The sequence below is a fragment of the Elaeis guineensis genome, chromosome 3, assembly GCF_000442705.2.
Source record: "Elaeis guineensis isolate ETL-2024a chromosome 3, EG11, whole genome shotgun sequence".
NCBI classification, from domain to species: domain Eukaryota; kingdom Viridiplantae; phylum Streptophyta; class Magnoliopsida; order Arecales; family Arecaceae; genus Elaeis; species Elaeis guineensis.
In genome coordinates, this window is record NC_025995.2 from 75,339,760 (window position 1) to 75,367,567 (window position 27,808).

Consider the following 27,808-nt stretch of genomic DNA (forward strand, 5'->3'; position numbering starts at 1 on the left):
ATCAATTTTATACAAAATTTTTTGATCTGAAAACTAGGTCAGCTCACCTTTGAGCTAAGTTGGCTCACTTCAGTGGGTCGACTAACTGATCGTGAATAATAATCATTACTGTTCGGCCTAAGACAACTGGATCGGATCAGTCAGCACTGAACCGATTAAATCAGGAGACTGAATCGACTCAATTCAAAACTAGTCAGCTAAGTTGGCGTGCCAACAAGTATCATATAGTTTCAGATTGAAAATTCTCATATAAACTGAAATAAAATCAATCATAACAAACTTTAGATCATATCTAAATATTTTATGATTCTAAATTTTATTCTCTTGATTAAAATAATTTTAATCATATAGATTAGATGATCTACTTTTCATACAACTCATGTTTTGCATCATATACAACAAATCCTAGGATTTCAACATCTAGAATTTTGCAGAAAGATAAGTTTTTCCTTTCACTTTCTTCTTTATGGGATTAAATCATATGGCACCCCTACACATCATAAGAGCATCCTATCGAATAGGAAGAGAGGACCTTTAAATCTTTTTTGCTCTTTTGATCGAACGGCCTGGTGATCAACCTAATCCAAGTACTTGCTACTCGGATCATCTAATCTACTCACATATCATATACGCAAAAATTTAGATCTAATCTAAATTATATCAGATCTGATTTTTATATTAGATCATATCTAAAATTAGATCATAACACATCTCATGCATTGTTAAATCTAGATTTCAACTCTACATGCATATATGTTCATGTCATAATGAACATTTTCTCTGATACCAGTTGAAGGAAAGCGTGGTGGTTTTATGCATGCATTTTTAAAATTTTACAGTAGAATATACATAGATTAAATAATTTAATCGATAATGTATGCATAGATCAAATCTAAAACTACCATACAGAATTTATGATATGAACTAATATGAATGTATATAAATCTGAAATCTAAAATTCAGCAAATATAGATCATATCTATATGCAATTAGATCATATCTAATTTATATTTAGATCATATCAAATATAAATTAAAATTAAAACTTTATATCTGAGCATGGGTAGCAGATCACCACATCCGAAGTTCATGATAGTTGGTTCTTCATGAAGCTCGACAGCCACATACATGTCCGACCTCTACAGATATCTACACGAAGCTCATGTACTGATCGATGACCCCGGGAGTGCTAGCTCATGAAGACATCATATTTTGACTGATCTAAGAGAAACATGAAGAGGATGAAGAATAAGGAGACTCTCTCCTTTTCTTTCTGGATCCACACATCAACTCTTTATAATAGAGAGCAAGAGAAGAATCTTTTCTTTTCAAGTCTCCCACGCATAAAAGAGAATTTTTCTCTCTTCCTTTCATACTTTTAAGAAGAATTTTTTTCTCTAATTTTTTATGATAAAATTCAGATCTAATCTAATTCTTTATACTAAAAATTATATAAAATTTTGAGCTCTAGAAGAATTCAAAAGAAAGACCCAAGAGAAGAACCGTTCTTCTCTCTTTTTCTCTTTGATTTAGAACTCTAGGAAGCCTCAGACATCCAATCAAATTTTTTTGATATTTTTTTTTAAATCTTCATATTAAAAATTGGATCTAATCTGACTTTAATTCTAGAAAAAAATAGAAAAAAGATCTGAAAGAAGAACTCCTTCTTTTTCAAGGCTGCGCACAAGAAAGAAGACCCTTATTCTTCTTTCTCTTTCTCTCGTTGGAAAGAACTTTTATTCTTCAATTTTATACTGTATAACCAGCAGAGGAGCCTCTCTTTGATTCTCAAAAACTAATAAAGAAACTTTCACAAAAACACCTCAAGATGGGAAGAAGATGAAGGGTGGGCGTGTGGAGTTTGGGGCGTCCAACTCTTGGACGCCCCCCTCCTATTTTCTTGGTGACATGAAGAGAAAGAGAATGTCTCCTTTTCATGCGATAGAAGAGAGTGGCACTGCTCCTTTTGGGCATGAGGAATTTCTCTACGTGAAGAGGCATGGGGCATGTGGGATTTATATCACATGGGTTTAGGTTTTAAGTTGGTTAAGCCCTATTCCAAATAGGATTCAAGATCTTGATCAAACTCTAACTAATTCTTGAATTCAATCCTAATCAATTTAGAAATTAGTTATAACAAACTAATTAATTGGATCCTAGCCCAATTATGAATCCAATTAGACCCCAATCCAATTAAAAATTAGTTAGATTAAAACTCCATTGATTCAAAAATTGTTTCTAAATGGAGATCGGAGACTTCATTTGATATTAGGGCTTGATCCAATTAAGCTTATTATTCAATAGGATTAGATCCAATCTAAGCCTATATAAAACTAATTGAATCATATTCAATTTAAAATTTAATTTACATCTCTGAGATCAATTGAAACAAGCCCTGTCATTCAATAGGACTGCATCCAATCAATCCAAATTCAATCTAATTAAATCTAATTTAATTAAATCTAATCCAATCCTCATTGCTCAATCAAATTGAGCCAATTAATAATCAAATTATAATTAATTATTTCTCTAATTTACTAATCATTAGTAAATAATTTATTGCAACCTTTGTAAAGAATTAATCATCAATCACATTAATAATTAAATCCTTCAACAATTCATAATCATTGATCAGCCATTTGATCAGATGGTACTTCTATGTGCGTGATTCCATCAGTTCGAACCTAAGCCGGTAGCACAAGAATAATTCTTATACTAATCGATGTTACCATCTAGCAATGATTTTCGACGTCCGAATAGGCCGAATGTATGCCCAGCAACACTCTAGAACCCATGTGGATATAGTTACCGTATAATTCATCTCTTTGACACTTGATGTTCAAGAATGACTTTGGGTTAAATTGTCAATCCAGGATGAGTGGTCCACATTATGTCTCAACCTCAAATATCCTATGACTCCTCACTAGGACTACTTTGGCCAAAGTTTTGCTAAATTGAAATACAGTGATGCATCATCTCTAATTTTACTTGGATCGATCAATTTCATCTTGACTCACACTCAGACTTCACAAGTACTTGACTGTACCTAAAAATCTTCCATCATTGAATTAAAAATTTGGATAGTCTGATACCAAAGCACAGTGAGTTGCTTGCAAGTCACTAAGACAGTCTCAAGTCAGTGAGACACATATATCCATATCCCATCAGAGCAACCTTTGACAGCAGAGTGCTCCAAAAGTGATCATGCTCAGTGAAATGTACTCCTACAAATCATCCATATACCATACCCGTGTCACACACGTCTTGATTAAGAGGATAACCAACCAATATGACATACTACGACCTACACTTGATACAATTATCGTTCTTGTAATAATTGTATCATTTGATCATAAGCAGGATTTAAGAACTATATGATAAATCCTCCATTATCATTTTATAAGTAGCTCTAAGGACTTCATTATAACATATAAGTTCTATTTAGAAAGATGTATTCCTTATGATGAATCTTGTCAAATAATATTTATTATTTTATAATTCATAGATTTGTATGGAGCACAATCATCTACAACCTAGATGATTGACTTTAGGATATATTTTTTAATAATTTTGGCACCTCGAATTCAACCCACAGCAGCAAAAACTCAGATGCTGAGAACCCAAGTCGAAGAGCACATTGCCAGGAGCCCAGAGATGCAGCCCACAAGCGCGCAAGGCTTGCAAGCATGGCCCATGGGCATGCAAAGCCTACTGCAGTGCACGGCCCTGGTGCAGGCTCGCAGCCCAGGCGCACGTGGACACATTCAGCCCAGGCACGCGCATGCAGACGAGCGGCCCAAGCCATCCAATGTGGTCCACGATGGACCACGAGAGGAGACGCGATCCATGCATGGCTAATGGACTGACCACGTGGTTCACGCACGGTCCACGCATGTTTTTCATGTGTTTCGCATGGTTCATGGGTGGTTCACATGCTATTTTGCACAATCAGATGGCTGAGGAGCAATCTGGGCAGTGTTTTGCATGATCGTGTGGTCAAGGATGCGAGCAGGGAAGATCCAACGGTCAAAAAGGATGTTGAGTCCTTTTGAAAGGAGGATTTCGATCTAGATTGGGTTTCTGGCCTATAAAAGAGGTCTGAGAGGCTATGGAGTAGGGAAGAAGCAGATTAGCGTGAGCAGATGTGGTAGAGGTTAAGGAGCGGCTCGACGTAAGTAGCAGACAGACCAGTCAAGAGCAGCCTAGCATGAGCAGTTGTTGCGGGCATCAACACCAGTCATAAGTATCCTAGAATGGCCATGGGAGTGGCCGTGAGAGTAGGGGTAGAGAATAAGAATCTTTTCAAAGAGATCCGGACTCATCTTGATATCTGTGTAATTTGTCGATCCCAGTCTGACCCTTGCTAGGTATTTATAAATCTGATCATTGTTAACTCCTATTAAGTCACCATGATATAATCCCTAGTGATCTTGATCATGGATTTCTCTTTTGAGGAATATGAGAACTCTGTTTTCACTTTCTCTCTCTAAGAAGATCTCTGATCCTATACTGAGTCATGTCTTCCTCTTCTAGGGACTCGTGTGACTCTGGTAAGATGATCCTGAATCACTTTGGTACTCAAGTGGTCTATTGGATCGATCACCTAGTCAATCATCTTTTTTTTTATTATTTAATTTTATAAAATTAATTTAAAAAAATTAATTATGATTTAATATTTTAAATAGGATTAACCGATTCTTCTAATAAAATTTAAAGATCTAGGACAAACGAGGTAAGTAGATCTTGTACTCTTTATTTATTTTTAATTTTTTATATTTTTCATGCATATGATCTTTTATTGATGAAATCATATTTTTTATAAAATAAAGATCAACATATGTTATATGAAAAAATATATTTTATTATGATCATTGATTCCATAAATATGTTTAATAAAAATAGCATATTTATGAAGCATAAATTTTATTATTTTATCACCTTTGTATACATATGTTTTAAGAAAAAGATATAAAATTTGAAAGGCTCTCAGGTAGCTATGAATGAATCTCCATAGGAAGGTCGACATTCGGAGCTAGTATCTATAAGAATACAGGCCCTGTCAGTGGGTATAAAATTGATATACGAAATAAGAACTTATCGATTAAGAACACTGACCTTGTCATGGGTATAAAATGAACATAATATGAATATCTATGAGCGAAATTTTGAAACATGATATGGACACATAACAGAAATGATTTACGAAATATGTTTACAAAATATTCATGATTTATACTTTCATGATTAGTTTATGACTTATTTTATTATATACTCTATGAAATACTTTATTTTTGAAGTATCTGTTATTTTATGAATATTATATTATCATAAAAAACTTATGTTTGATTCGATAAGGAAGCATATGTTCTACTTATTGAGCTAGTGTAGCTCATATATTTTTTATTTTTTCTTTTACAAAGGAATAAGGTTAAGACTGATGAAAAATTCAGATCTGAGATTCTGCATAACAAGTTTGAAAATTATTTGATGATCATGGACTTTTAAATATCTATTGATGAGTTTTGAGACATGAATTTGGTATTTGACATTAAATTTAAATGTTCTAAACTAATTTTAGTTTATTTACTTGATGAATAATCGAGTTGAACCTCTTATTATATTTTATTTATATGAAATTTTAGCTGACTATGATAGGGAGGCTTCATGTTATCATGGGCTCCGTCCTCAGTAGCATACCATGTTATGTCCCGAATTTGGGATGTGACATCATCTATTATACTGAACCCATGATTGAAATCAATGACTTTTGAGGTTTAGTTGAATTCAAAAACCTACACCTAAAAATTGTATAAATTCAAAAACAACTAAAGGCCATACAAGGGTATATTGGCCGTATCTATCTACACCACCAATGCACTTTGTCAACACAATTCTTGATACGATGTGTACCTTACCTGCCACCTAGTCGATACATCTCTATACCTCATTATCTTGAACCTTGATGCAAAATTAATGAAGATCGAAAGCCCCAACTTGCAATTGAGTAGAGGAGAAAGAGAGCGAGGACTCGAAAAAAGTAAAAATTGTTTCACCAACTTATGAGTTTTAGCCATTGGTCATACGACAAACTACTCATATTGATCTTCATTTCATATTTTGACAATTGAACTTTTTTCAAGTTACTTTACAAAAGCATTGATTATAATGTCAATAATGAATGGAGATAGGTAATGAGTCCAAGTATTGATGGTTCGTAGTTGTTAAATTTCTCTGTGATCCCCATTTTTCACCATCCAACTCTCAAATTCACCAACTCTAAAGAAAAATCATGGTATTATCTAATATCAGATCTTTTAAAGTCTCAGATCAACTGTGCATCTTTTCAAGCCATCAGGATTTGATTTGGGGAGAAACTGAATTGATCTTAATTTATATATATCCATTTATAACTGGAACATATATTCTTCAAAAGTTATAAAGTTTTAGTTAGGACTATCTTAGGTTGCGATTGGTGCATCGCCAGATAATTTTGGAAGGTAATGTGGATAGCCTTCAAGATAGATTACCACCATTAAATTACTAATAATGTTGATTACTGTGTTTAATACACGCAGGTAATGTTGCAGTAAAATTACTAAAAATTTTGATTGATATGTTTTGTATGACAATCAAATTAGTAGTAATGTAAAATCAAATTTCTAAAATATCTCTATAAAATTTTATGAAATTTTAAATTATTGGAGAAGAGTTTAATTTTATTTTTTAAATTTAAATCAAAATTTTCAAAATACACATGTCGAAAGGAGTGGGCAGAGGTGACGGAGACGAAGGAGGAGAGGTCGATGCTAGTATAGAAGTGGGGGTCGTGGTCAGAGATGACGAGGGCACGAGCGGAGGGGAGGCAGTTGAGGGCAGCGAAGGCACAGAGGAGTTCAAAGAAGAAGGGAAGGGTGAGAGATGTCAGGAGAGGGGGTGGAGGGGTGGGTTTTGTATGATTTTTTTTTAAGGATAATTTTGTCCAAAAATTCTTTGACAACATTACCAAATAAGTAGTAATCTGAATAGCCACCTCTTCTCAAAATAATCTGAATTGTCTTCTGTGAGACAATCTTGATTGCCACCCAAAAAGCATACCAAATACAATAATCTGATGGGCCAACTTTAAATTAACAGCAATCTGGATAGATTGCCACCTACCAAATGCAACCTTAATTCTATTTCAAAATGATCTGTATGTTGTTTCTGGCTTATGAGTAAGGATGTCGTGACATTTATGGTAAGCTTCAATTGTCTAATTAATGACCTTTGTGATGAGCAAAAATACATCATTAGCTTAAATGATTCTATTTTTATAGTCCAATACTAATAAAAGCCACAATATGCAGATAGCTGGGGTATCACATAGTGTATATACTGGAATTTAAACAAAATAGATAGAAATGAGAAATAGATAAATAAAAGTTCATAAAAATAAAAGAAGACAAGATGCTTTTACTCTTCTTTGAGGGCCTATATTAGCATAGTTCGACTTATTAATCTTAAAAATTAACAAGATCCCCTTATGCAGTTTGCTCACAGTTCAAGTATACTAATGCAACGTATATAACTACTAGTTATTAAAATGAAGAGGAGAGAGTGAGAAGAATATGTGATCACCAGCATTAGGACCCAAGCCATACATGCTGGCTGCTTATGCTATGTTGGCCCCTAACAACCCACCATACAGCTTAGCGATATATGGAAATTGCCGTGGACCAATGCAATGTGGTCTGTAGATGGCTTTTGCATATGAGGCAACATTTGAGAACTCAATTTCAGTTTCAGCCAAGTCTATAGATTTTTCAATTTGACAATAACAAATAAAATCATAACATAAGTTATTATGCGACAACTTAGAATATTTTCTGTTATATAGGTTCATTATTTGCATAGTTTTGACAATGTTAAGCTGAAATTAATATTGCATATAAGCAAAATTACTAGGGATACGTTTATGTGTATATGTGTGTTTCTATGCGTATGCATGCATGTACATAGGTAGGTATCCATGTATCTAGCTGGTATGTGCATCTATGTTTGTATGTACATATGTATGTAAACAAAAAAGAATAGTTTTTATGTATGTACTTTAGACTTCCAAAAAAAATCATTTTATTTCATTTTCAGTAGAACTCACAAATATAGATTTTCTTATATTTTTGAGATTAAGATGTTAGTTGATTAATTGTACTACATTTATTTTATATACAAGATATTTTGTGAAATATCTTGTATCTAATTATGCATATTAATTTTTATAAAGTATAGTATTAAGGGTGTTTTTGGAGGCCTTGCCTTTTTAAGGATTAAATTTGATATCTATCTTCTTCTTTAACTCAAGAAAGAATGCCTTCACACTTAAACTAATAAAGAAACTATTCTAATATGCGAACATAATTTTTTTTGGTACAAATATGCTAACATAATTTTTAGAAGAAACATTTATGCCTAGTTGCATTTAGTTTTGGCAAACTGGCCAAAACCATCGAAAATAAATTGAAATTGCCAAATTGAGTTGAAACTAGACAAAACTGTTGAAAATGACTGAAACCTAAAGCTAGGAGTTGCTTTCAATTCGATCTTGATTGAGAAGAGTTGGCTTTGACCAAAATTAAAACCTTGATGTGAGGATGCATATGCGACCAAGTGGAATATATTTTATATTAGTATCTACCAATATATGCACAAAAATGCATAAACTATTAGGTCTATCAAAGTTTCTTTTCAAATTCATTCCAATCATTTTCAGGTTTAGATGAAGCAACACTATCAATTAATATAGTTGGTATATGTAGTCCATTGATTATGACTCCCTACATATCATAATTAAGTGCCTAAATAAAAATGTGCATACATGCTTTCCAATACGTGTAGTTAGTGTGCCAACTCAATACTTGAGCACAAATGATATTAATTATGTATGTTTAGAATGGTTGTAGGATCTCTTTAGATGCTCAAAATGACTCATTAAATTGTAGAAGAAATTCCCTTAAAACACTTAAGTCAAAAAAGTTTTAAAGATATTTTTTCCAAGTTTTAGCTTGGAGGAGTCGACCCTAGGAATTTAATACTCAATCTCTGAATGTCCATAGGTACAAATATAAGGCCATCAGTTTTGGAGGTTTCAGGAGTCAAAATCTAGGATTCAAGAGTCGATCTTGGCATGTTGAAATAGGCTGGTACTTTCCACAGGTCGACCCTAAGTTGTCAAGTGTCAACCTTTGAGCAATCCTAGCCCCAAGATAGAGAACATGTAAAAATAATATCCTAAAGAGCCAACCCTAGAGTAGCATAAGTCGATCCTAAATAAGGGATAAGTCAACCCCAAATCCAGATCAATTGGCCCCAAGATAGTCTTAGAGAGAAGATACAAAGCTTAGAAAAATTGCCTCTTTAGGAGTCGATTCTAGCACTTCTAGAGTCAATCCATGACAGATATGAGTAGAACTTAGCTCCAGCAAAAGTTGACCCTATGCAAAGACTAGCTAGCTGAGAAGGGTTCGATATGAGCATCCAGAGAGAAGAAAAAGGAGAAGAAGGTAGGGTTTCATCTTGCCCTTCAACTAGAGAGGTTTTGGGGCTTGAGGAGTCTGTGCACAAGCATGCATCAAGCATTCCTACTGATGAGTCTGTCAATCGCTCGGTTTTGGCATCTCCCTCCATATCCAGGGGATTTTGGGTCCACAAAGTTTCATGAAGGAAGTCTCCATAAGGTATGCTTCTGGTCTATCTTCAAGCCATCCTTCTAAAGCCGGTCATGGGAAAGGCAAAGGGGTAGGGTCACCTCCCTGGAGCCCTGCTCGAGATTGACCATCCATCGAATCTGCTATGTGAGGTATGGGCTCTTGTTCAACTTCCCCTTCATATGATACACGTTCATCTCCCTCCGCTCGCACATGGGCTCAGGTGATCCAAGGAAGTAGGTGCTTGAGATAGGATATGCATCATCCTACTCCAGAAGATATTTTTATTTTGGAGGCCAAATTCTCCGATTCGGTTGTTTTCTCTAAAGAAGAATTGCAGCGCACTGCTCAATGGAGTAAATTGACTTTAGTAGGTAAGTTTTTGAGGCAAGGGTTTCCTCTTGACTTTATTCAAAAGGAGATGAAGAACCATTGCCAAATGATAGGAGATTTTCAAGTTATTTCCTAGTTTGAAGGATTTTTGTTATTTTGTCTACTGACAGAGGAAGTGCAAGATCGGATTTTGTCAATAGGTCCATAGACTTTGGCTAGACAATTATTAGCTTTGGAAAAATGGCAGCCAAACTTCAAACCATCTAAGGACTCTATCCAATTTGTCAATATATGGTTACAATTATCAAATTTACCAATTAATGTTTGGGATAAAGAGATGATTTTGAAGATTGCTTCTCGCGCAGGCAAGCCTAGATTTTTGGATGTTTAGATAGAAAATTCAGCTCATTTTGGGTTTGCTCGAGTGCGCATTCAGCTGGATCTTACTCGTCTTATTTGTCTAGATACTAAGCTTCAGATTAACAATCAGTTTATCTGGCAAAAATTTATATATGAGGACCTTCCAGATGTCTATTATATTTGTAGACATATTGGAGTGACTATAGATACTTGTTTGCAGTGCTGCCATAAATATCATAATCCAGCTAATTTGCTTTTTGGGCCTTGGATTATAGCTGCTCATATTCCTATTACATCAGCAAATTCGAGATATGAGGGTAAGAGGTCTTCTCCATCTCCTACACCTAATTCATCTCCAGTTTCATCTCAGCTTAATCCTAAAAAGGTAGCATCAAAATAATTTGTTAAAAATGTGGCAACTGGTCATAAGAATACTTCTATGGCCAATCCATCTAGTTTTGCATCTTTGGTTGATCATGACATGCCTGATTCTAAGGAATCAGTGGAATTATATGGTGCACTACATTTGCCCTCTTCCACATCATCAGATGCTGCCTAAAAAGAGAAAAAGAAGTAGTCTCCTAATAATCATTCTACTACTTCACCTGGGTCTGATTCACCTCCACAATCAAAGGTCATCATTATCATGAGGAATAAATTCAACCTTCTTCTACTATTTCTACTGCTCTTATTTTATATACTAAAGCTGCTAGTAAAAAAGAGGTTTGAAGGCCTGTGAGGACCAACCCCTCTAGGTTGGATAGGTCATCTTCAGCTTCCCCCTTTTTGCATGTGACCCAAGTGGCCTAATTGGGAGAGCAAGATAGTGATTCTTGTTTTCATGCCTCTAAGGTGCATAAAGTTACCTAGGCTCTTGAACTACAAGGTTCTGAGAGTATGCATGATAACCAAACCTCAAGGTCGGATTTGATCGATCAAGATGATAGCCAGGACCCGATGGCTAGATGTCATTAATGAAAATCTTAATGTGGAATTATAAGGGTACTGCAAAAACCTCTTTTTTATTAACTATACTAAGTTTTTACTTCATCAGTTTAAGCCTGATATATGTGCCTTTGTTGAAACTCGTTTGCCAATGGATTCATTACATCATGTTCGGTATATGTTTGGCCCGGCATGGGACTTATATATGGTCCCTTCACAAGGGAGATTTGGAGGTATTATAGTTGTTTGGTGTAAGGTCTAGGTTTAGTGTAGATTTTGCATGCAGATAGATAGCTTTGCATTGGTGTTATCTCTTCTCCTGGAACCCCTTCTTGGTTATATTGGGTATTACTTATGCTAGTACTCATGGTAAGGAGAGGCGGATTCTTTGGAATGCTGCTACTCAAGTTCTGTCTTTAGCTCAAGCTATAGTGATTCTGGTGATTTCAATTATATACTTTATTCTTATGATAAGATGCGGGATAGGCCTTTCCACGCGATCGAGATGTTAAAGAATTTCAGGCATTTGTATCCTCTAACAGACTTGTTGATCTGGATTTTGAGGGATCAAAATTTACGTGGTGCAACAATTAGCCAGGGTGCTCTAGGGTGTGGGAGGGATTAGATCGAGGTTTTACCTCCACACAATGGCTGGATATTTTTTCAGAGACTCGGTTACAACATTTGCTGCATTTTGCATCTGACCATTCTCCTATTTTGTTGATTCGTAGATCTTATGTACCCCACTTCTCTGCTCTTTTTTGATACCTTAATTTTTGAAAAATATATCCAGGAGTTTAGAATGTTGTACAAAAAAGTTAGATTGGGACTGATCATTGTCCTCCTGATGAACGTCTTTCTACTCTTCTAGCTCCAGTTAAAGTTAATCTTTGCAAATGGAATAAATATAAGGTTGGCAATATATTTAGAAGAGGAGAGGAGTTGTATAATTAGATCCTATATCTTCAAACTTTTGAATCTCAATCGCCTTTCTTTGATCATGATGCCTATATGTTGCTTTTGCAACTTTTGCAGCAATATAATCAGAATCTATCAATACAAGAGTCATATTGGAGATAAAAGTTTCAGATCTAATGGCTCCAAAAGGGGATCAAAATATAAAATTTTTTCATAGATCAACCATAATTTGAAGATGGCAAAATCGAATTTCTGCTTTAAGAGATAATAGCGGACAATGGATCTATGATGATCAAACTATTCAGCATATGTTTCTTCAGTATTTTGCTGATCAATGGCAATTTATTCATTCTACAGATGAATTGTGGTTGCCTAATTTGCCTTTTATAATCACTAATAATCAGCATAAAGATCTTATTGCTACTATTTCAGAGGAGGAAATCTTTACTACTCTTCGTAATATCAATCCTAATAAGGCACCAGGTCCTGATAGGTTTCCAGCTTCGTTTTTTCAAGACTTTTGGCATATCATTTCACGAGAGGTTCTTTTGGATGTTCAATCTTTTTTCAACAAATCCATCATGTTGCCTACTTGGAAATCTACCTATCTTACTTTGATTCCTAAAACTAATCATCCTTCCTTACCTACTAATTTCCATCCTATCAGCTTGTGCAATATAATCTATAAGGTGGTGGCAAATGTCTTACTTAATCGGATGAAGCCATTATTTTCAGCATTGATCTCTTCAACCCAATATGCATTTGTTGAAGGCCGTAGTATTCTTGAAAATATTTTAATAGCTCAAGAGCTTATGCATTCTCTTCAATAGGTGTCTTCATCAAGGGGCCTTCTCATGGTCAAGCTAGATATGGAGAAAGCCTATGACCGCATGCAATGGTCTTTTTTAACTCAGGTATTACCACAGTTTAACTTTCCACATCAATTCATTAGTTGGATCCTTGCTTGTGTTTGTCATCCATAGTATGGTCTTCTGATTAATGGGTCTCCTACAAATTAGTTTGTGGGCTCTTGTGGTTTGTATCAGGGTTGCCCATTTTCACCCTTTCCATTTCTCCTACATTCTGAAATTTTCTCAGTTACCTTACAAGCGGCTGTGAGTGTTAAGCTGCTTCATCCTTTTATCCCTCGATCATGAGGTCCTTAAATCTCGCACTTGTTCTTTGCTGACGATTGTCTTCTTATCACCAGGCAACTATCCATGACGCTTTATCCCTTAAAATGTTACTCAATGCTTATTGTACTTTTTCAGATCAGTAAGTCAATCCTTCAAAGTCTTATCTTCTCATTAGTCCCTCAACCCCACCTAATCTGAAGCATCTTATTTTCTCTATTTTTGGTATGGCACATAAATGAGGAGTGTGGAGATATCTAGGAGTACCTATTTCAGGCACTAAGCTTTGCTCTACTAACTTTAGCACCCTTTTAGATAAGGTTATGGGAAAAATTATGATGTGGAAGTGTAAGGCTCTTTCTTTCGCACGGAGAGTCGCCCTTCTATAGTCCGTTTTGTCTTCCATTCCTCTGTATATACTGTCTTCTATCCACACTCCCCTTTCTATGCTTAACCATCTTGAGCATGAGTTTCGATCCTTTTTTATGGGGCCACAATTCTAATCAAAAAAGGTTACATCTTATTTCTTGGGCCATTATCTGCTCCTCTAAAAAGAATGGAGGGTTGGGGATCCATTCTCTTCACAATGTCCAGAATATTTTGCTTGGAAAGCTAGCTGCAAAGTCAGTGCTGCAACCTATGTCGCTATGGGCTCAATTGGTTTCATCTAAATATCAGTTCAAAAGATCTTAGATGATCTCTTACCATAAGCTAACTCGCTCTTCTATAATTTGGAAGAGAATTTGCTCTGTGGGAGAAAGAACCAAGTTTCAGTTCATGTGGCTTATAGGAAATTGAATATCTATTAATGTGTGGACTGACTCATGGATTACTTATGTGCTATTATGTCTATGGCCCTCTTTCTCTCATATTGATTATGATTTATCTACTTATTCTATGACGGATTTGATTCTATCGGATAATACTTGGAATGTTCCGTTATTATCTTGCATGTTTAATGCTGATATGATGACCAATATTATATCTTTTCCCCTTGCGCATGGAAACTGGTCTGATTAGCTTGGATGGGCTCCCTCAAAAAGTTTAGCAGTTGCATCGAAAGATATTGGGCAGATTTTTCAGGACCATGACTTACCTTATATGCCTAATACCTTTAGCTGGGTGTGGTCCCTTGCTATTCCCAAGCGGATGCAGTGTTTTTGTTGGAAGCTGTTATGGCAAAAATTATCTTTAAAAGAGTTTTTATTGTATAGAGGCATTATCCCAACATCAACTTATGCTTCTGATTTGTGCCCACAAGTACTTGAGGATTGTCAACATCTATTTGTTACATGTCATTTTGCAGCTCATTGTTGGATGTTGTTTTACCAAGTGTTTGGTTGCCCCATCCTACTTCCTTATAGATGCTACTATCATTGATAGCAAGTATCTTGGTAGGGAGGGAAATCTGAGCTGCAGCCACTTTTATGGCTTCACTTATATGGATAACCCGAAATCAACGAATATTTCAACATAAACCTTCTAACTCAATGGATCTACTAAGGCAGTGTATTTGTTTTTTCTATGATTAGTTTCCTGCAGCAGCCTCTATTATATCAACCTTGAATAGCTAGTTTAGGTACTGGAGCTTCCCTTTGTTGTGTACACAACTAACACTCCCCACTTTTGTTTCATGGAAGCCCCCTCCTTATGGCATGCTCTGGGTCAACTTGGATGGTGCTATGCAAGGGCACCATGCTACTGTAGGTTTTGTTATCCAAGATCATAATGATCAATTGCTGCTTGCGGGTGGAAAGTTGCTCCCTCATTCCTTTGTTCCATTCGCCGAGCTCATAGGGGCATGGTTGGGCATCTTGCATATTTCAAACTTCTTTTCAGTCGTCTTCAGTTGAAGTTCAAGGCGACTCTACGGTTGTCATATCTTGGTCTTTTACCTTGGATGTTAGATATCCAACAATGGGCCCATTCACTAAACCATTTCATTGTTTTACATATTTGTAGGTAAGGCAATTAGGCAGCTGATTGGGATTCTAAGTTTGCTTTTACAGGAGACTTTGTCCTACATTCTAATGATTTGCATGGACATCTAGATTTTGCTTGTATTTTGGTGGCTGATGCCTATTCTGTTGCCTATTCTAGACATGGCTAATGTTGTTTTGTCTTCTTATTGGATATGGTTCTTCTTATCCTCTATGTTGTTTAAGGCAATAAAAAATGGAAGAAATTTTTGATGTGCTTATTGCTTCCGAACTAGGTTTCAGTGGGTGATATATCAAAATTCACAATGGTTTAACAGGAATTGGGAGCACTGGCTTTGGGTTCATCTTTGCTGGCTTTCATTCTATCCATTGGATTTACACCATTTTATAACGATTCACTATCTCTTTTCTCTACAGTCTGATTACTGTTTGTGCAGAGACAAATCTGATGTAAATCATATGCATATCTGGTGTTATGCTGGTTCATCTGTGGTTTCTCCCTTTCATTCATTAACAAGCTTTTCCCTCATCTCTGCTCAGATTTGAGATTCTTCTACTTTATTTCAGATATGGGAGATATTGTAAAATTCATCTCTTTTATTCAAGCCAATACTACAGTGTTTATTATCATTCAAGCTCCATTATGTCAACCATTGCAGTTTAATGCTCTATGGCTTAGTTCGATGAACTTTGTTTCACTCTGATACAGACCGCTTGTATGGGTACCCATTTCAAAAAAGAGTGTTTCATCCTAAACTCTTGTCAGTTAGATGTGTTTCTTTGATCAGTATTTGCTGCTCCTATTCTATCCCATATTGTTTAGTGATTACTCACAGGATGATAATCTATACTTTACCATTTAGGACTGCATTACAGGGTTCATTCTTCTGGTCATGGAGTGTGTTTTCTTCATTACAAGCGGTCACCATACTTCAATACTTTTTTGTGCCTCTAAATCGTTGATTGCAGCAATGGCTTTACCAACCTCCTTTTTGGCCTCAACTATTAGTTCTTATATGTAACCTCTTACATTTCCAGTGAATTGCAGTGGAGTACTTTTGGTTCCCATTCTTTCTTTCACTCACTGTAACATATGTTGTATCCAGTTTCATATTTCTATAACCTTTCTATCTTTTCCACTTGTACACAAATTTGTCCAGCTTTAATATAGTTCTCTTTTCTTTTACCAAAAAAAATGTTGACCCTATGATTCATGAGTCAAACTGAAGCCTAAATAAGTTAACCCCAGATGGTGATGAGTCAAACCCTATATGTTTGATAGCTTAATGGCTAGTTTTTTAGGAGCTTCCAATAGATAGAAATAGATTCCAATGTCTAGTTTGGCCTCTCCAATAGCTATTTTGTATCTTTCCTCCAAAATTAAAGGTATTTAAGATAAGGATTCAATTTGTAAAGAAAGAAAAATGAATGCTAAGACACTTAAGTGAGCTTTCAAGCCAACTAAGAGTGTATTAAATCCATTGAGCAAATTTGAAAAGAGAGGAGTTAAGAGCCTTAATCATAAGCTTAGTAATTTTATAGTAGTTCGGTATGAAACGCGACACCTATATCCATATCCCAAAAAATCTTACTTCGAGATTTCACTATAATCAATAAATATTATAGTCTAATTATATTAAACAAGCTTACAATCAACTCAATTGATTTTGCACAGTCTAATTATAGTCTATTGATTTGAGTATAAGCAAAATCTTTTCCAACAAAGTCATCCTAAGATTTATTTCACAAACGATCCAATTCAGAGCTTAGACTAGTCTATCCCACAAGTTTATACCCAAAAAATTTGCAACAATAACAACATATACAATAATATAAATAGAAATTGAGCCAAAGCTCAAAAAACAAAAATAGCTCAATGAAGCGTAGAGAAGTCATGAAAAATTTGCTTTGGAGGCTTTGACTTCTTCTTTATGACTGAGAGGGAGTAAACTGATGTCTAACTGATTCTCTCTTGGATAACTCAAGTAATAATGGCTCTTAACTCTTCTCTTGCTAAAAAAATCAATGCACTCTTGTTTTTGACTTAAAAACTCCCATAAGTGCCTTAACTCCTATTCCCTGTGCTCTCCAATTGAATAGTTATATTAAATACATTCAATTTTGTCCAAAAGAGGCAAATTAGCCATTAGAAAGGCTAAACTAGTCATTAGAGAAAAATTCTACCTATTGAAAGCTCTTAAAAAAATTAGTCATTAGACTGTCAGCTGTAAAGAGGTCAACTTTTCTTTAGGGGCTTACTTGTCACTATTAAAGGTCAATTCGTCTAACCTCCAAGTTGACTCTTGATATATTTTTGATTATTTTTTGTCCTGCATCTATGATAGTTCATGGGTCAAATTTTATTGGAGTTGGGGTCGACTCGTGTTTGCTATAGGTCGACTCTTGAAGTGCTAGAGTCTACTCTTCAAGATGTTATTTTTTCATGATTTCTATTTTCTCCTTGAGACACCCATCCCTATTTGGATCGACTCATGCTGCTCTAGATTCGACTCCTTTAGAAATTCATTTGAGCATGCTCTCTGTCTTTATGTTGAGATTGTTCAAGGGCCCACTCCTGCAAACTTAGGGTTGATCTATGCGAAGTGGCAATCAGATCCAATGTGCCAAGGTCAACTCTTGAATCCTAGATTCGATTTCTAAAATATCCAAAATTGTTCGTCTTCTATTTGAACCTGTAGATGTTCAAAGGTCAACTCCTAACTTTCTGACTCTGACTCCTCTAAGCCAAAACTTATGAAAAATATTTGAAAAACTCTTTTGATTTAGTTGTTTTAAAAAAAATTTTTCTTTGAGCATCTCAAGAAATCCTATAACCATTCTCAAAATATAGTTAATATCATTTGTACTCAAATATTTTATATTATCAGAATCAAATCTTAAATCAGCAATTTATCTGCAAAATAGAATTTCACTCTAATCATGAATGATGTCATAAATATCATATCTCATAATCAAATTATGATGAGTGCCAAACCAAAAAATGCCAATTCCATGCTTGAAATCTTTTGGATTGTATTGGTTCTTCCTATAAAATCTGCATGCAAACTGAAGACATTTCTTTAAGTAAATGATCATTCGAGTTTCTTGCTCAACACCTTACGCATCCCACACGCCAAAAGTTGAACTCCTTGCTACATGGTCACAAAAAGGCAGATTAAAATGATAAGGGCTACATTATTTATTATCTAACAGAAAAAGCTAATGATATGCCGAGGTTAGGAATATCCCCCTTTCTTTCGGAGAAGTGTCCACTTACTGCTTTTCCTTTTTCAGCAAAACACTGTTATACCATTACTCAAGATTTTTTTTTTCCACTAAATTATCTTCTTCTCATAAGTGTATATGATCATAAGGGTAGGGATTTTAACAGAATACCACCTAAAACACCAAATTGCTGAGATAATGGAAAGATTGTCATAGCCTGAAAGTCAATTTGTCCATATGCATTTAGTTTCTGTAGTCAGATCATGACACTTATTGGGAGAAATTGTGGCTAGTTCCTCAACCTGATTGCTCACCCAACATGGACACATCTATGATTCCAATCCTTATCACCAAAATGCTAGGCTTGTGTGAACCACAGACCATTCTTATATAGCAGTTTTCCTATAGTTCCTCTTTGTAAGGATACCTCAATTTTTTGCTTCAAGAAGACTGTGGACCAGAACCATCTTCTGACAACGTCATGCTTCAAGACTCCAGAACAAAGAGCCTAAAGTTGTCTTAGAATAAAGCTCCTCAGCTCTCTTGTGCTGCTTCCAACAAGGGGCAGCAGAATACTTCCTTTCATTGTATAATAACTTGTAGAATCCAGTACTAATCCAATATTACTCTTTGGGTTATCAGAAGCTCCACAAAAGAGCATAAATACCATCACAAAAATTGAAAGCAAATTGGCCATGCCTGCCAAAGAATAATCCATCCTCACCAGTCTCTAGATTTGCAATTCAAAGGAAGATTCCTTCATCACATTAATCCAACAACTTCCACGCATATTCTTCAAGTCATAAATATTTAAATGCTTCATTCCAACGGTAGGGTTAGGTGGCTCATTGCATCACATGTGAACCTTCCATTCCTTGTACCAACCTCCTTTGTTGCTCATCTTTGACCATGGACAAGGGAAAGGCAATTCAAAAAGGGCCAAGAAAATAAAGTTGTGCATGGATCTGTTATGTCTCGTAAGATTCATAAAAATCCTATTCCATTTCTCAGAATATTAAGAAAATAACAATTGAGAGAAAATTAGCAAAGAAATTGTTCTTAAGAAAGTGGCTAGGAATTTAAATCTTATTTGACAAACTTATAAGATTGTAAATTACCCATAAGTTAAATAAAGCAATGCAAAGCATAAAGCGTCTGCTTCAAATGACAACATAATTTTCTTTATAATTAATGATCAAACATAACTTTCTTCGGAGAAAAGGTCTTGTTTTAGTTATAAATAAAAGATAAGCTTAGAATTTGTCCAACAGAGTATTCACCGAAACCAATATTTTGGGAATCCACTATCTTTCCAGTAAAGGAGTTTTTGGATCAAAAATCCAAGTGTAGATTCCTTCAAAAATATTCGCTATGCACTCATGCAAGGTCCATGAATGTGTGCGTAGTTCCACATTGGCTATATACTGGATACATCTTCGATACTAAATAAAGCCAAAGAAACCAAATAATACCTCCTAGCTTGAAGTCCAAAGTTGTTACAACTTAAAAGTATGACCTCCATATGTAGAAAACTACTGATCAAGTATATTTGCTTATTCAAATAAAATGAGGCAATAATGAAAGAACAGTAATGCAACCACTCAAATAGGACTACAACAACATCCTTTAAGGAAATGGTATTTCAAAATATTATTGTAAACTTATTGCAGCTGTTATTGGGTACAGTGAAATCAAAATGCAAAGGTAAACATTCAGTAATAACTAAGCCCACCTGCCTGACCACTAAATTCCAACAAGACAAGGACTCACCCTTGGACTCCTAACACAACCAGAATGCCAATCAACGCCACAGATGAAGAGATGAGAGTTCCCAATGCAATGAAAAGCCTCAGAACTCAGATCCCACAGAAATGATATATGGAAAATCCCCACAAACAACAACAATGATGTGCAAAACTCATGGCTTCCAGAGGATGGTAGTCTCAGCAATCATGGAAGTGACAACATAGGGATCCATGTTTGATGCCGGCCTCCGATCCTCAAAATAACCTGAAAAGCAAGAGAATACTCAGTATATAATTCTGTTTAAGGTAGTAGATGATATATTGAAGTTGCAGATGCAAGGATGAGTGTAAGAATGATAAAAGTAAAAGATTTCGACCTTTGCCATTCTTCTCGGTCTCACGGCCTACTCGAATGGATGCACCACGGTTTGCAACTCCCTATCAACAATGGAAAATAATTATAACAAGCATGCCCATTGGAAATTTATTCCTTCAAGAACATTATTGTGATCAATAGAACTACACATACCCATACGAAGGTGTTGATATCGGCAGTCTCATGCCGTCCAGTGAGGCGGCGCTCATTCCCTTCTCCATAAGCAGCAATGTGCTCCTTGTGCCTCTTGCCTAGCTTTTCAATAGCCTTCTTTATGACTTCATACCCGCCATCACTTCTCATGGATTTGGTACTGAAAGCAAAAACATAGAAAGGAAAATAGACAAACAGACAAAAGACTTGCAATGCTGAAAAGGTGAATTATAAAATTGCTTTTGCTTCAAAGATTAACCATGACTCAAGTTGAACTGCATTACCTGTAGTTTGTGTGAGCACCAGCACCATTCCAATCACCCTAATAGCACCAAACGTTTAGAAACAATGTCAAGTACCAAACTCATGATTATTATCATACATTTTAAGAAATAAATTACAGAAGGTGTCGAGGAAATGTGTAATGATAGAAAGAAGATGAAAACTAATCATACCTGGATCGGCTTAGGGTCAAAGGAGAGAACCACGCCTGCAATCTCAGTGATCCTCTGCGGACAGCAAAAAGCAAGTAGAAATCAGCAGGGAAGAAAGTCAATTAAATCGAACCTATCTTAGTAACATGAATTCAAAAAGTAGAAGCTATTTATATCTTATCCAGTGGGCTTTTGCAACTGACCTCCAGTATGTAGCGAGCAATCCACAATTCATCACCAGCAGATATGCCAACGGCAGGACCAACTTGGAATTCCCACTGTATAAAATTAGCAATGCTATGTCATATAAGAACGATATGTCAACTTTCCAACAAGGGGGGGGAAGAAAGATAAAATTGATGTTACCTGGCCTGGCATAACTTCACCATTGATACCACTGATGTTGACTCCTGCATACAGACAAGCTTTGTAGTGGGAGTTAACTATGTCACGCCCGAAAGCTTTGTCTGCACCTGCGGCACAATAATAGGGACCCTGGCACATAATGCACATTTATTAGATTCTAAATGAGAGGTTCAAACATGCTATGGGGAAAAAAAGAAAACATTCTGATTTGGAATGAGCAAAGAATAGAATCAAAAAAATTAGCATCCTAGCAGAGAAGAGAAAATTCATCTTCAAGATCTTTTAAAAAAATGGTTGAGGTAAGAAAGATCAACTAACAATTGCCAATTTCTAAGTAAATCAGAATTGGCTTTATATGATGCATGGTGTGCTGCAGAATAAAGAAAATACAAAGGTTGTGAAAAAAACTGTATAAATGATGAAAGCTTAAAAGTTTCAGAGCATCAGAAATCAGCACAAACAATAACAGCATGATGGTTTTGCTTTTGTCCTAAATATGCTTCATTGTGCTTAATTGTATTTTCCAAAAGTTCCTCTAAAATTAACAAAATAATTCTAGAGGCAAGGGATCAGAGGTTTCTTCAAACAAAAATAAGTTAGAGAGCCATCAAAACATATATTCCAGAAAGGATTTCAACAAAATTGCATGGCACAACTCAATTAAAAAGGAAAAAGAAAAGGAAAGAAAAGAGGCAAATGTAATCTGACTATGCTTAAAAGATATAACAACAATATGTAAAAGAAGAACAAGAAACGAAATCCCTCATACAAATAACTAAAGCCACTTCAAAGTTAATACCTGAGGACCAGGGTAGCCACCTACAGGCCACCCAAGTGGCCACTTGACATCCTTCTGCAGCAGAGTGTACTCCTGCTCTATTCCATACCTGTTTTTCATTAAAAAAGAGAGACCAGATCAATATACAATGAGAAAGACAATCATCCCAAAATAGGAAAAACCTTGGAATCATCAAAGAATACAAATAACAACATAAGCATATAAATATAAATGGACAAATACCAAGGTTCCTCAGCAGCAACATTGGGATGGCTAAATATCTTAGCAGCATTAAATCTTTTGTTTGTAGGGATTGGCTCACCTGCTGGGGTATAACAGTCACACATGACCTACATGTAGATTAAAAAATATGTATATCACTATGTAAATTTGAAAACAATAATGCGACAAAAAAAAATAATGACCTGCAAAAATCCAAATTGATGACAAAAATAATAGCCGGAATTTAAAATCTGACGAGTAAAATATGTTTAACGAAGAATTGTATCGTCAGAAGCTTGTAGTAAAAAATAGTTGCAAAGCCCAAGCAACAAAGGAGAGGTTCAATTAATTTCTACTGGATGAGAACAACATAATCAATTTCTCTGTCAGTAAAATATGGGATGCATATTATACACCTACATGACAGCCAATAGAAACAAATATTAACCATAGCCTCTCCATTTTTCCCTCCTTAATTTCCAGAAAACTAACTTCATGCTATTAGTTATTACCAGAGCAAGGAAAATGCACTTACATAATTCATAAACGAGTAAGTATTAATTACAATTGGGAGAACAAAAGGAAGCAAACTTAGATGAATCAAATACTAGTATTGGTGAGTTCTATCCAAATTTAGTGGCCAGCTTAAGGAAATTCGAATAAATTTAAACCAAACACCAAAACGTATTGGATATAACTTACAAGAATATTGTTCCCCCTCCTAAAAGGATCCTTGAAAATGGCTTGAGGACTACAAATCCACATCAAAACATTTAGTGAACAAGTTACTATAGCCAGAAGAACTAAAGATGTAACTTTGAAAGCATCATCAAACAATAAAAAGTATAGAGGGGGCGGTGCAAAACTTACTATAGTATGACTTCACTATCCTCACCAGGTGCTTGACCTGTGCTCGAACCATCATAGTTCCACTTTGGGAGCTTGCTGGGATCGGTGACAGGCCCCGGCAGAGTCTGTTCAATAAGAAAGATAAGTATTTCACCAAAAAAGAATGTGATTTGGCCCAAATTAACTACATCAATCAAAGTCTCACATAAGAGGACACAAGAAATTTTAACACAGATTTTTTAGAATGTGATGTCAATGTCTTACCCTTGCTTTGCTTCGGATGTCCATTCCGGATCCTCCAATCCTGTTGTACGTGGAAACCAAATTATAAAAACGAAATTGCAAGAAAGCAATACATACTTATTTTGAAGAACTGAAACAAATAATAGAAGGGGAATAAATGTGTAGTTTTTCCCACAATACCAGAAAGAAACACAAGTAGAAACAAGTTGACGATAAAAAGAAACAATCAAACAACCAAAACTACGAGGGGAAAATACTCGAACGGAAAAGGGGAAAAAAGAAGATACAAACTGCGAAAAGGGAAACAGAAAAATAGTACTCCAAAAGGAGGATCTGAAGGACTACAAGTACCAGAAATTGAACAGAGTCGATCATCACAGGAAAAAAAGATAGAAACTTAAGACGAGGAATGGAATAAAGGATCCAACCATATAGTAAACTACTGCTACTCCAAGAAAACTCGAAAGGTTTGCAAAAGAAAGTCCAACCAAACTCCAACACAACCAAATCCAAAACCGACAGGGAAAAGGATCGAAAAAGCTCCAAAAATAGATCATATCCAAGTCATAAAAAAGAAGACCACAAAGGAGCAAATCCAAGGAAAACACAGAGATTTAGAAATAGGGAGGCTAACAAAACCTCCACCACAGCCTAAACTAAACTAGCATCAACAACATAAAGAAAACCGAATAAAATCCGTAATCATGACAAGAAAACCCAAAACAAGCCAAAAAGGAGAGATTTTTCCACCAAAATGTCAATCAAGGAACAGTTTTTAAGGTAGAACTCGGGAAAAAAAACCCCAAGAATAACATAAAAAGTATATGGATGCAAAAAAAAAATAATGAAGAGGTGAAGAACCAACCATATGTACTCGGCTATGATCTTGTCCGTGGTCTCGGAGAGGTTGAGGTTGATGAGATCTGAGAGCAGAGACATGGCTGCGACCAAGAGGAGGGAACAGTGAAGAATCAAAACAAGAGACAGCGAGAAGAGGAGGCGATGACAGAGCGTTTATATGAGCGAGTTGGTTCCGAGATCGTGGACTCTATAGAATATAGAAGGAAAAAATAATTGAAGAAAAAAATAAAATGTTAAGTATTATATATTTGTATTATATATATTAAAAAATAATTATGATGACAATAGATTAGAAGGAAGAAGAAAGGAAAGAGGGAGGATTAGTGGTTATTTTGGAGTCATCGGGGAAAATGGTTGGGATGGTGGCGCCGCCGTTTTTTTTTTTTTTTTAAATTTCCGTCAATTTTTCTCCAACCTAAGCTGGACTGTCGGCTGTGGGGCTGAACCGGTAATCTTACCCCCCAAAAAAAAAACGGTAATTACGGGTTTGTAGGGCCAATTTTGTAATGAAATGGCAAAAGTGGCCCTAGAGGGAAGTTGGATCAGGTAAAAAGTTTCATTCACAAGCCACTTTTGTGGGTTATTAGCATTTATGGTGAGCCCAAAGGTGCAGTGAGTTAAACTTGAGCACGGCTTGATTTGGTTTGATTATTACCGGATGCAAATAGTAAAATACTCAACTCAAAAATTTACAAATCTATTCGAATATATATATTTTATATAATATTATTTTTTTTTATAATATATTATTTAATTTAATTATTTAAATAAAATATTTATTTTATTTTATTTTAATTATTTATTTTATTTATGATTATGGTCAAATTTAAGTTCAAATATAGCTTGATTGATATTCAAATTAAGTTGATCTAATTTTTTTTTATCAATCAAGTTCAAATTTAGATATTACAATTCAATCAATCTTGAGATAAATTTTAAGTTGTGAATCGTGTCAAGCTCAAACTTCTAACTACTTGGCTCAGTTTGACTTGAATACATCCATAGGAATACAATAGTTTATAACTAAAATAATATAAATATTTTTAGGTCATTATTTAAGTAGCACTAGCACTACAAAAGTATATGATAGAAATACTTTAGTGGCTGACATGTTATTTGTTTAGGATAGAAAGATGATATGTCATTTACCGGACCTATTTGATATAATACTTAAAACATGATTAATAAAGAGACCACCACAGTTGAGTTGTTTTCTTAAATAAAAAATATTTTATTTATTTATTTTCGTTATCCTAATTTGAATAATTAATTATTGAATAATTAATTAATTAATCCTATGGTTGAATAATTAATTATTCAATTTGAATAATTTGAATCCCATGGTTGGCATGAAAGATATATCATTCTTGACCTGAAAGAATTGTTTTCATAATCCTAATTTGAGTTAATTTGAAAGTGTTATTTTCATAATCTTATTAGGAAATATATCTTTCATGCCAACAACGGGATTCATTAGACATTTTTCAGTTAAGTTCTTTTTCATAATCCTACTTCAACTAATGAATCTGTCAACTTTTATGCACATGCAATGAGGAGAGGATGCTAACTGAGAGATTTTGTGTTGAAAAAATATGACATCAATTATATATCTTAAAAGGGAATAGATATTCCATTAAAACTATCCCATGAATTGGTATGCCTAATATGGAATAATTTGACAAAAGCCTTACTCAATTCTGCATGGCAATTATGGTAAGAATTTTATTATTTGGTGAATTGTCAATTGGCAGCTAATGACCATTAGGATCATCGTTGGAGTTTAAACCCTATCATGACAGCTTTCAATGTACAGTCCTATACATAATGATATGTTTCGCATAGAAATCACTTCCAACATCTGTTTTTTTCTTCTTTTTTTTCTGCTAAAGCCAACGTCTGTTATTTAAAACCATATTTTAAAGTACTAGTTATGTCATTATGGATTATGTTAGCACTTGCCAACATTTGATATAAAAAAACAAAAAAAAAAAATTTCCTATGAGTACATGCAAATCTTAGGCGTCAGCCTCATGTGCCACCTTCTCGTATTAGTTTCAAAGGGTAACTCGGGTATTATGGGGACATCAAAGTCTTTGGCGAGGAAAGAACCTTTGACCGGCGAGCCGGTGACGGTGATCTTGACCATACACCCTACGTTGAGCGAGCGGTCTGAGTCGGCGCCTCGTGTTTTCCGCCAGCTGTCGTTCCCATGGCTTTCGCACGTGCGATCTCCGAACCGCCAATGACGCAATGAGTTGGTGTGGGGTCCATTGGGGCAACCATTAAGAAAGCGATAAGGCGGGTGGGACCCAACCGCGAGATCCTTGCCATGGTGCGGTCTTGGTGGAAAGAAGCCTTTCCCACGGAGTTCTGCCTCCCTTGGATATGTTTACTTGGATTAGAATCTGCCTCGCTTTGACATCCAATATATTTATCTAAATTATTGCCAGATTAAATGTGGCGCAGGTTGCCCCTCCCTAATTCGCTAAGATGTGGGGAGAGGTAGGCATCTTTGCGTACAATTTTCAATCATAAAGTATGATATCATCATTGTTGCCGTATCATCCATCTCAGAGATATATGATTATCATTTATTCTGATGCATGTCTTTCTAGAGATGACAAAATATGATCCGATCTATCAATTTGATTCACGTTCAATCCGTCTTAAACAGATTTGAGTTTGACTTAAATGGATTCAGGTCGTAAACAAATCGATCTGTTTCACTCATTTATTAAACAGATTAGGTTTGGGTTTAAATTTCTCAATCTGTCCAATCTATCTAACCTGTTTATGATTTTTATTTAAAAAATTTGGAGTGTGGCAAAATTTGGATGGCCCATTTTAATTTTGGTCCGTTCCCACGGTTGTGATCTACAAAATTTGAGCCCGCTTCACCCTTTTCCTCTCTTCCTTCCCCAAAAAGGCAAAATCGATTTGAGCACCGCTTCAGAGCCCTAAGCCCTTTATCTCCCCCATCATCAGAGCCCTAAGCCCTTTATTTCCCTCACCATCTGCGCCCTGATCGCCCGCCAGTGCTCTCCAAAGACCGAGCTATGGAGGATCTCCTTGGCAGTGTTGGGGCGGCTTGACACGATCAACCTGGTAAAGCCGATGGAGAAGGCTATCAGGCGGGTGGTATCGAGGGCCCAAGCAAGGCTAGCGAGGATCTAGTGGGCGACGATGCCCGTGAGGGCAAGGACGATGCCCAACGAGCTAGGGATCAAACATGGGGTTCTGAAAAG

At 35.6% G+C, this 27,808-nt stretch overlaps 1 protein-coding gene across 1 annotated transcript; it reads right to left on the reverse strand.

Moving 5' to 3' along the window:
- Positions 1-20,161: 20,161 nt before the first annotated feature.
- LOC105035493 (glutamine synthetase nodule isozyme) lies at positions 20,162-24,757 on the reverse strand. Its single transcript, XM_010911061.3, has 13 exons — positions 24,568-24,757; positions 23,724-23,763; positions 23,481-23,584; positions 23,313-23,361; positions 22,632-22,738; positions 22,410-22,497; positions 21,611-21,739; positions 21,448-21,522; positions 21,266-21,319; positions 21,095-21,132; positions 20,811-20,970; positions 20,659-20,719; positions 20,162-20,546 (listed from the first exon to the last, which is right to left on the reverse strand). The coding sequence occupies exons 1-13, from the start codon at positions 24,639-24,641 to the stop codon at positions 20,455-20,457; spliced, it is 1,071 nt and encodes a 356-aa protein (XP_010909363.1). The 5' UTR covers positions 24,642-24,757; the 3' UTR covers positions 20,162-20,454.
- Between the last annotated feature and the right edge of the window lie 3,051 nt (positions 24,758-27,808).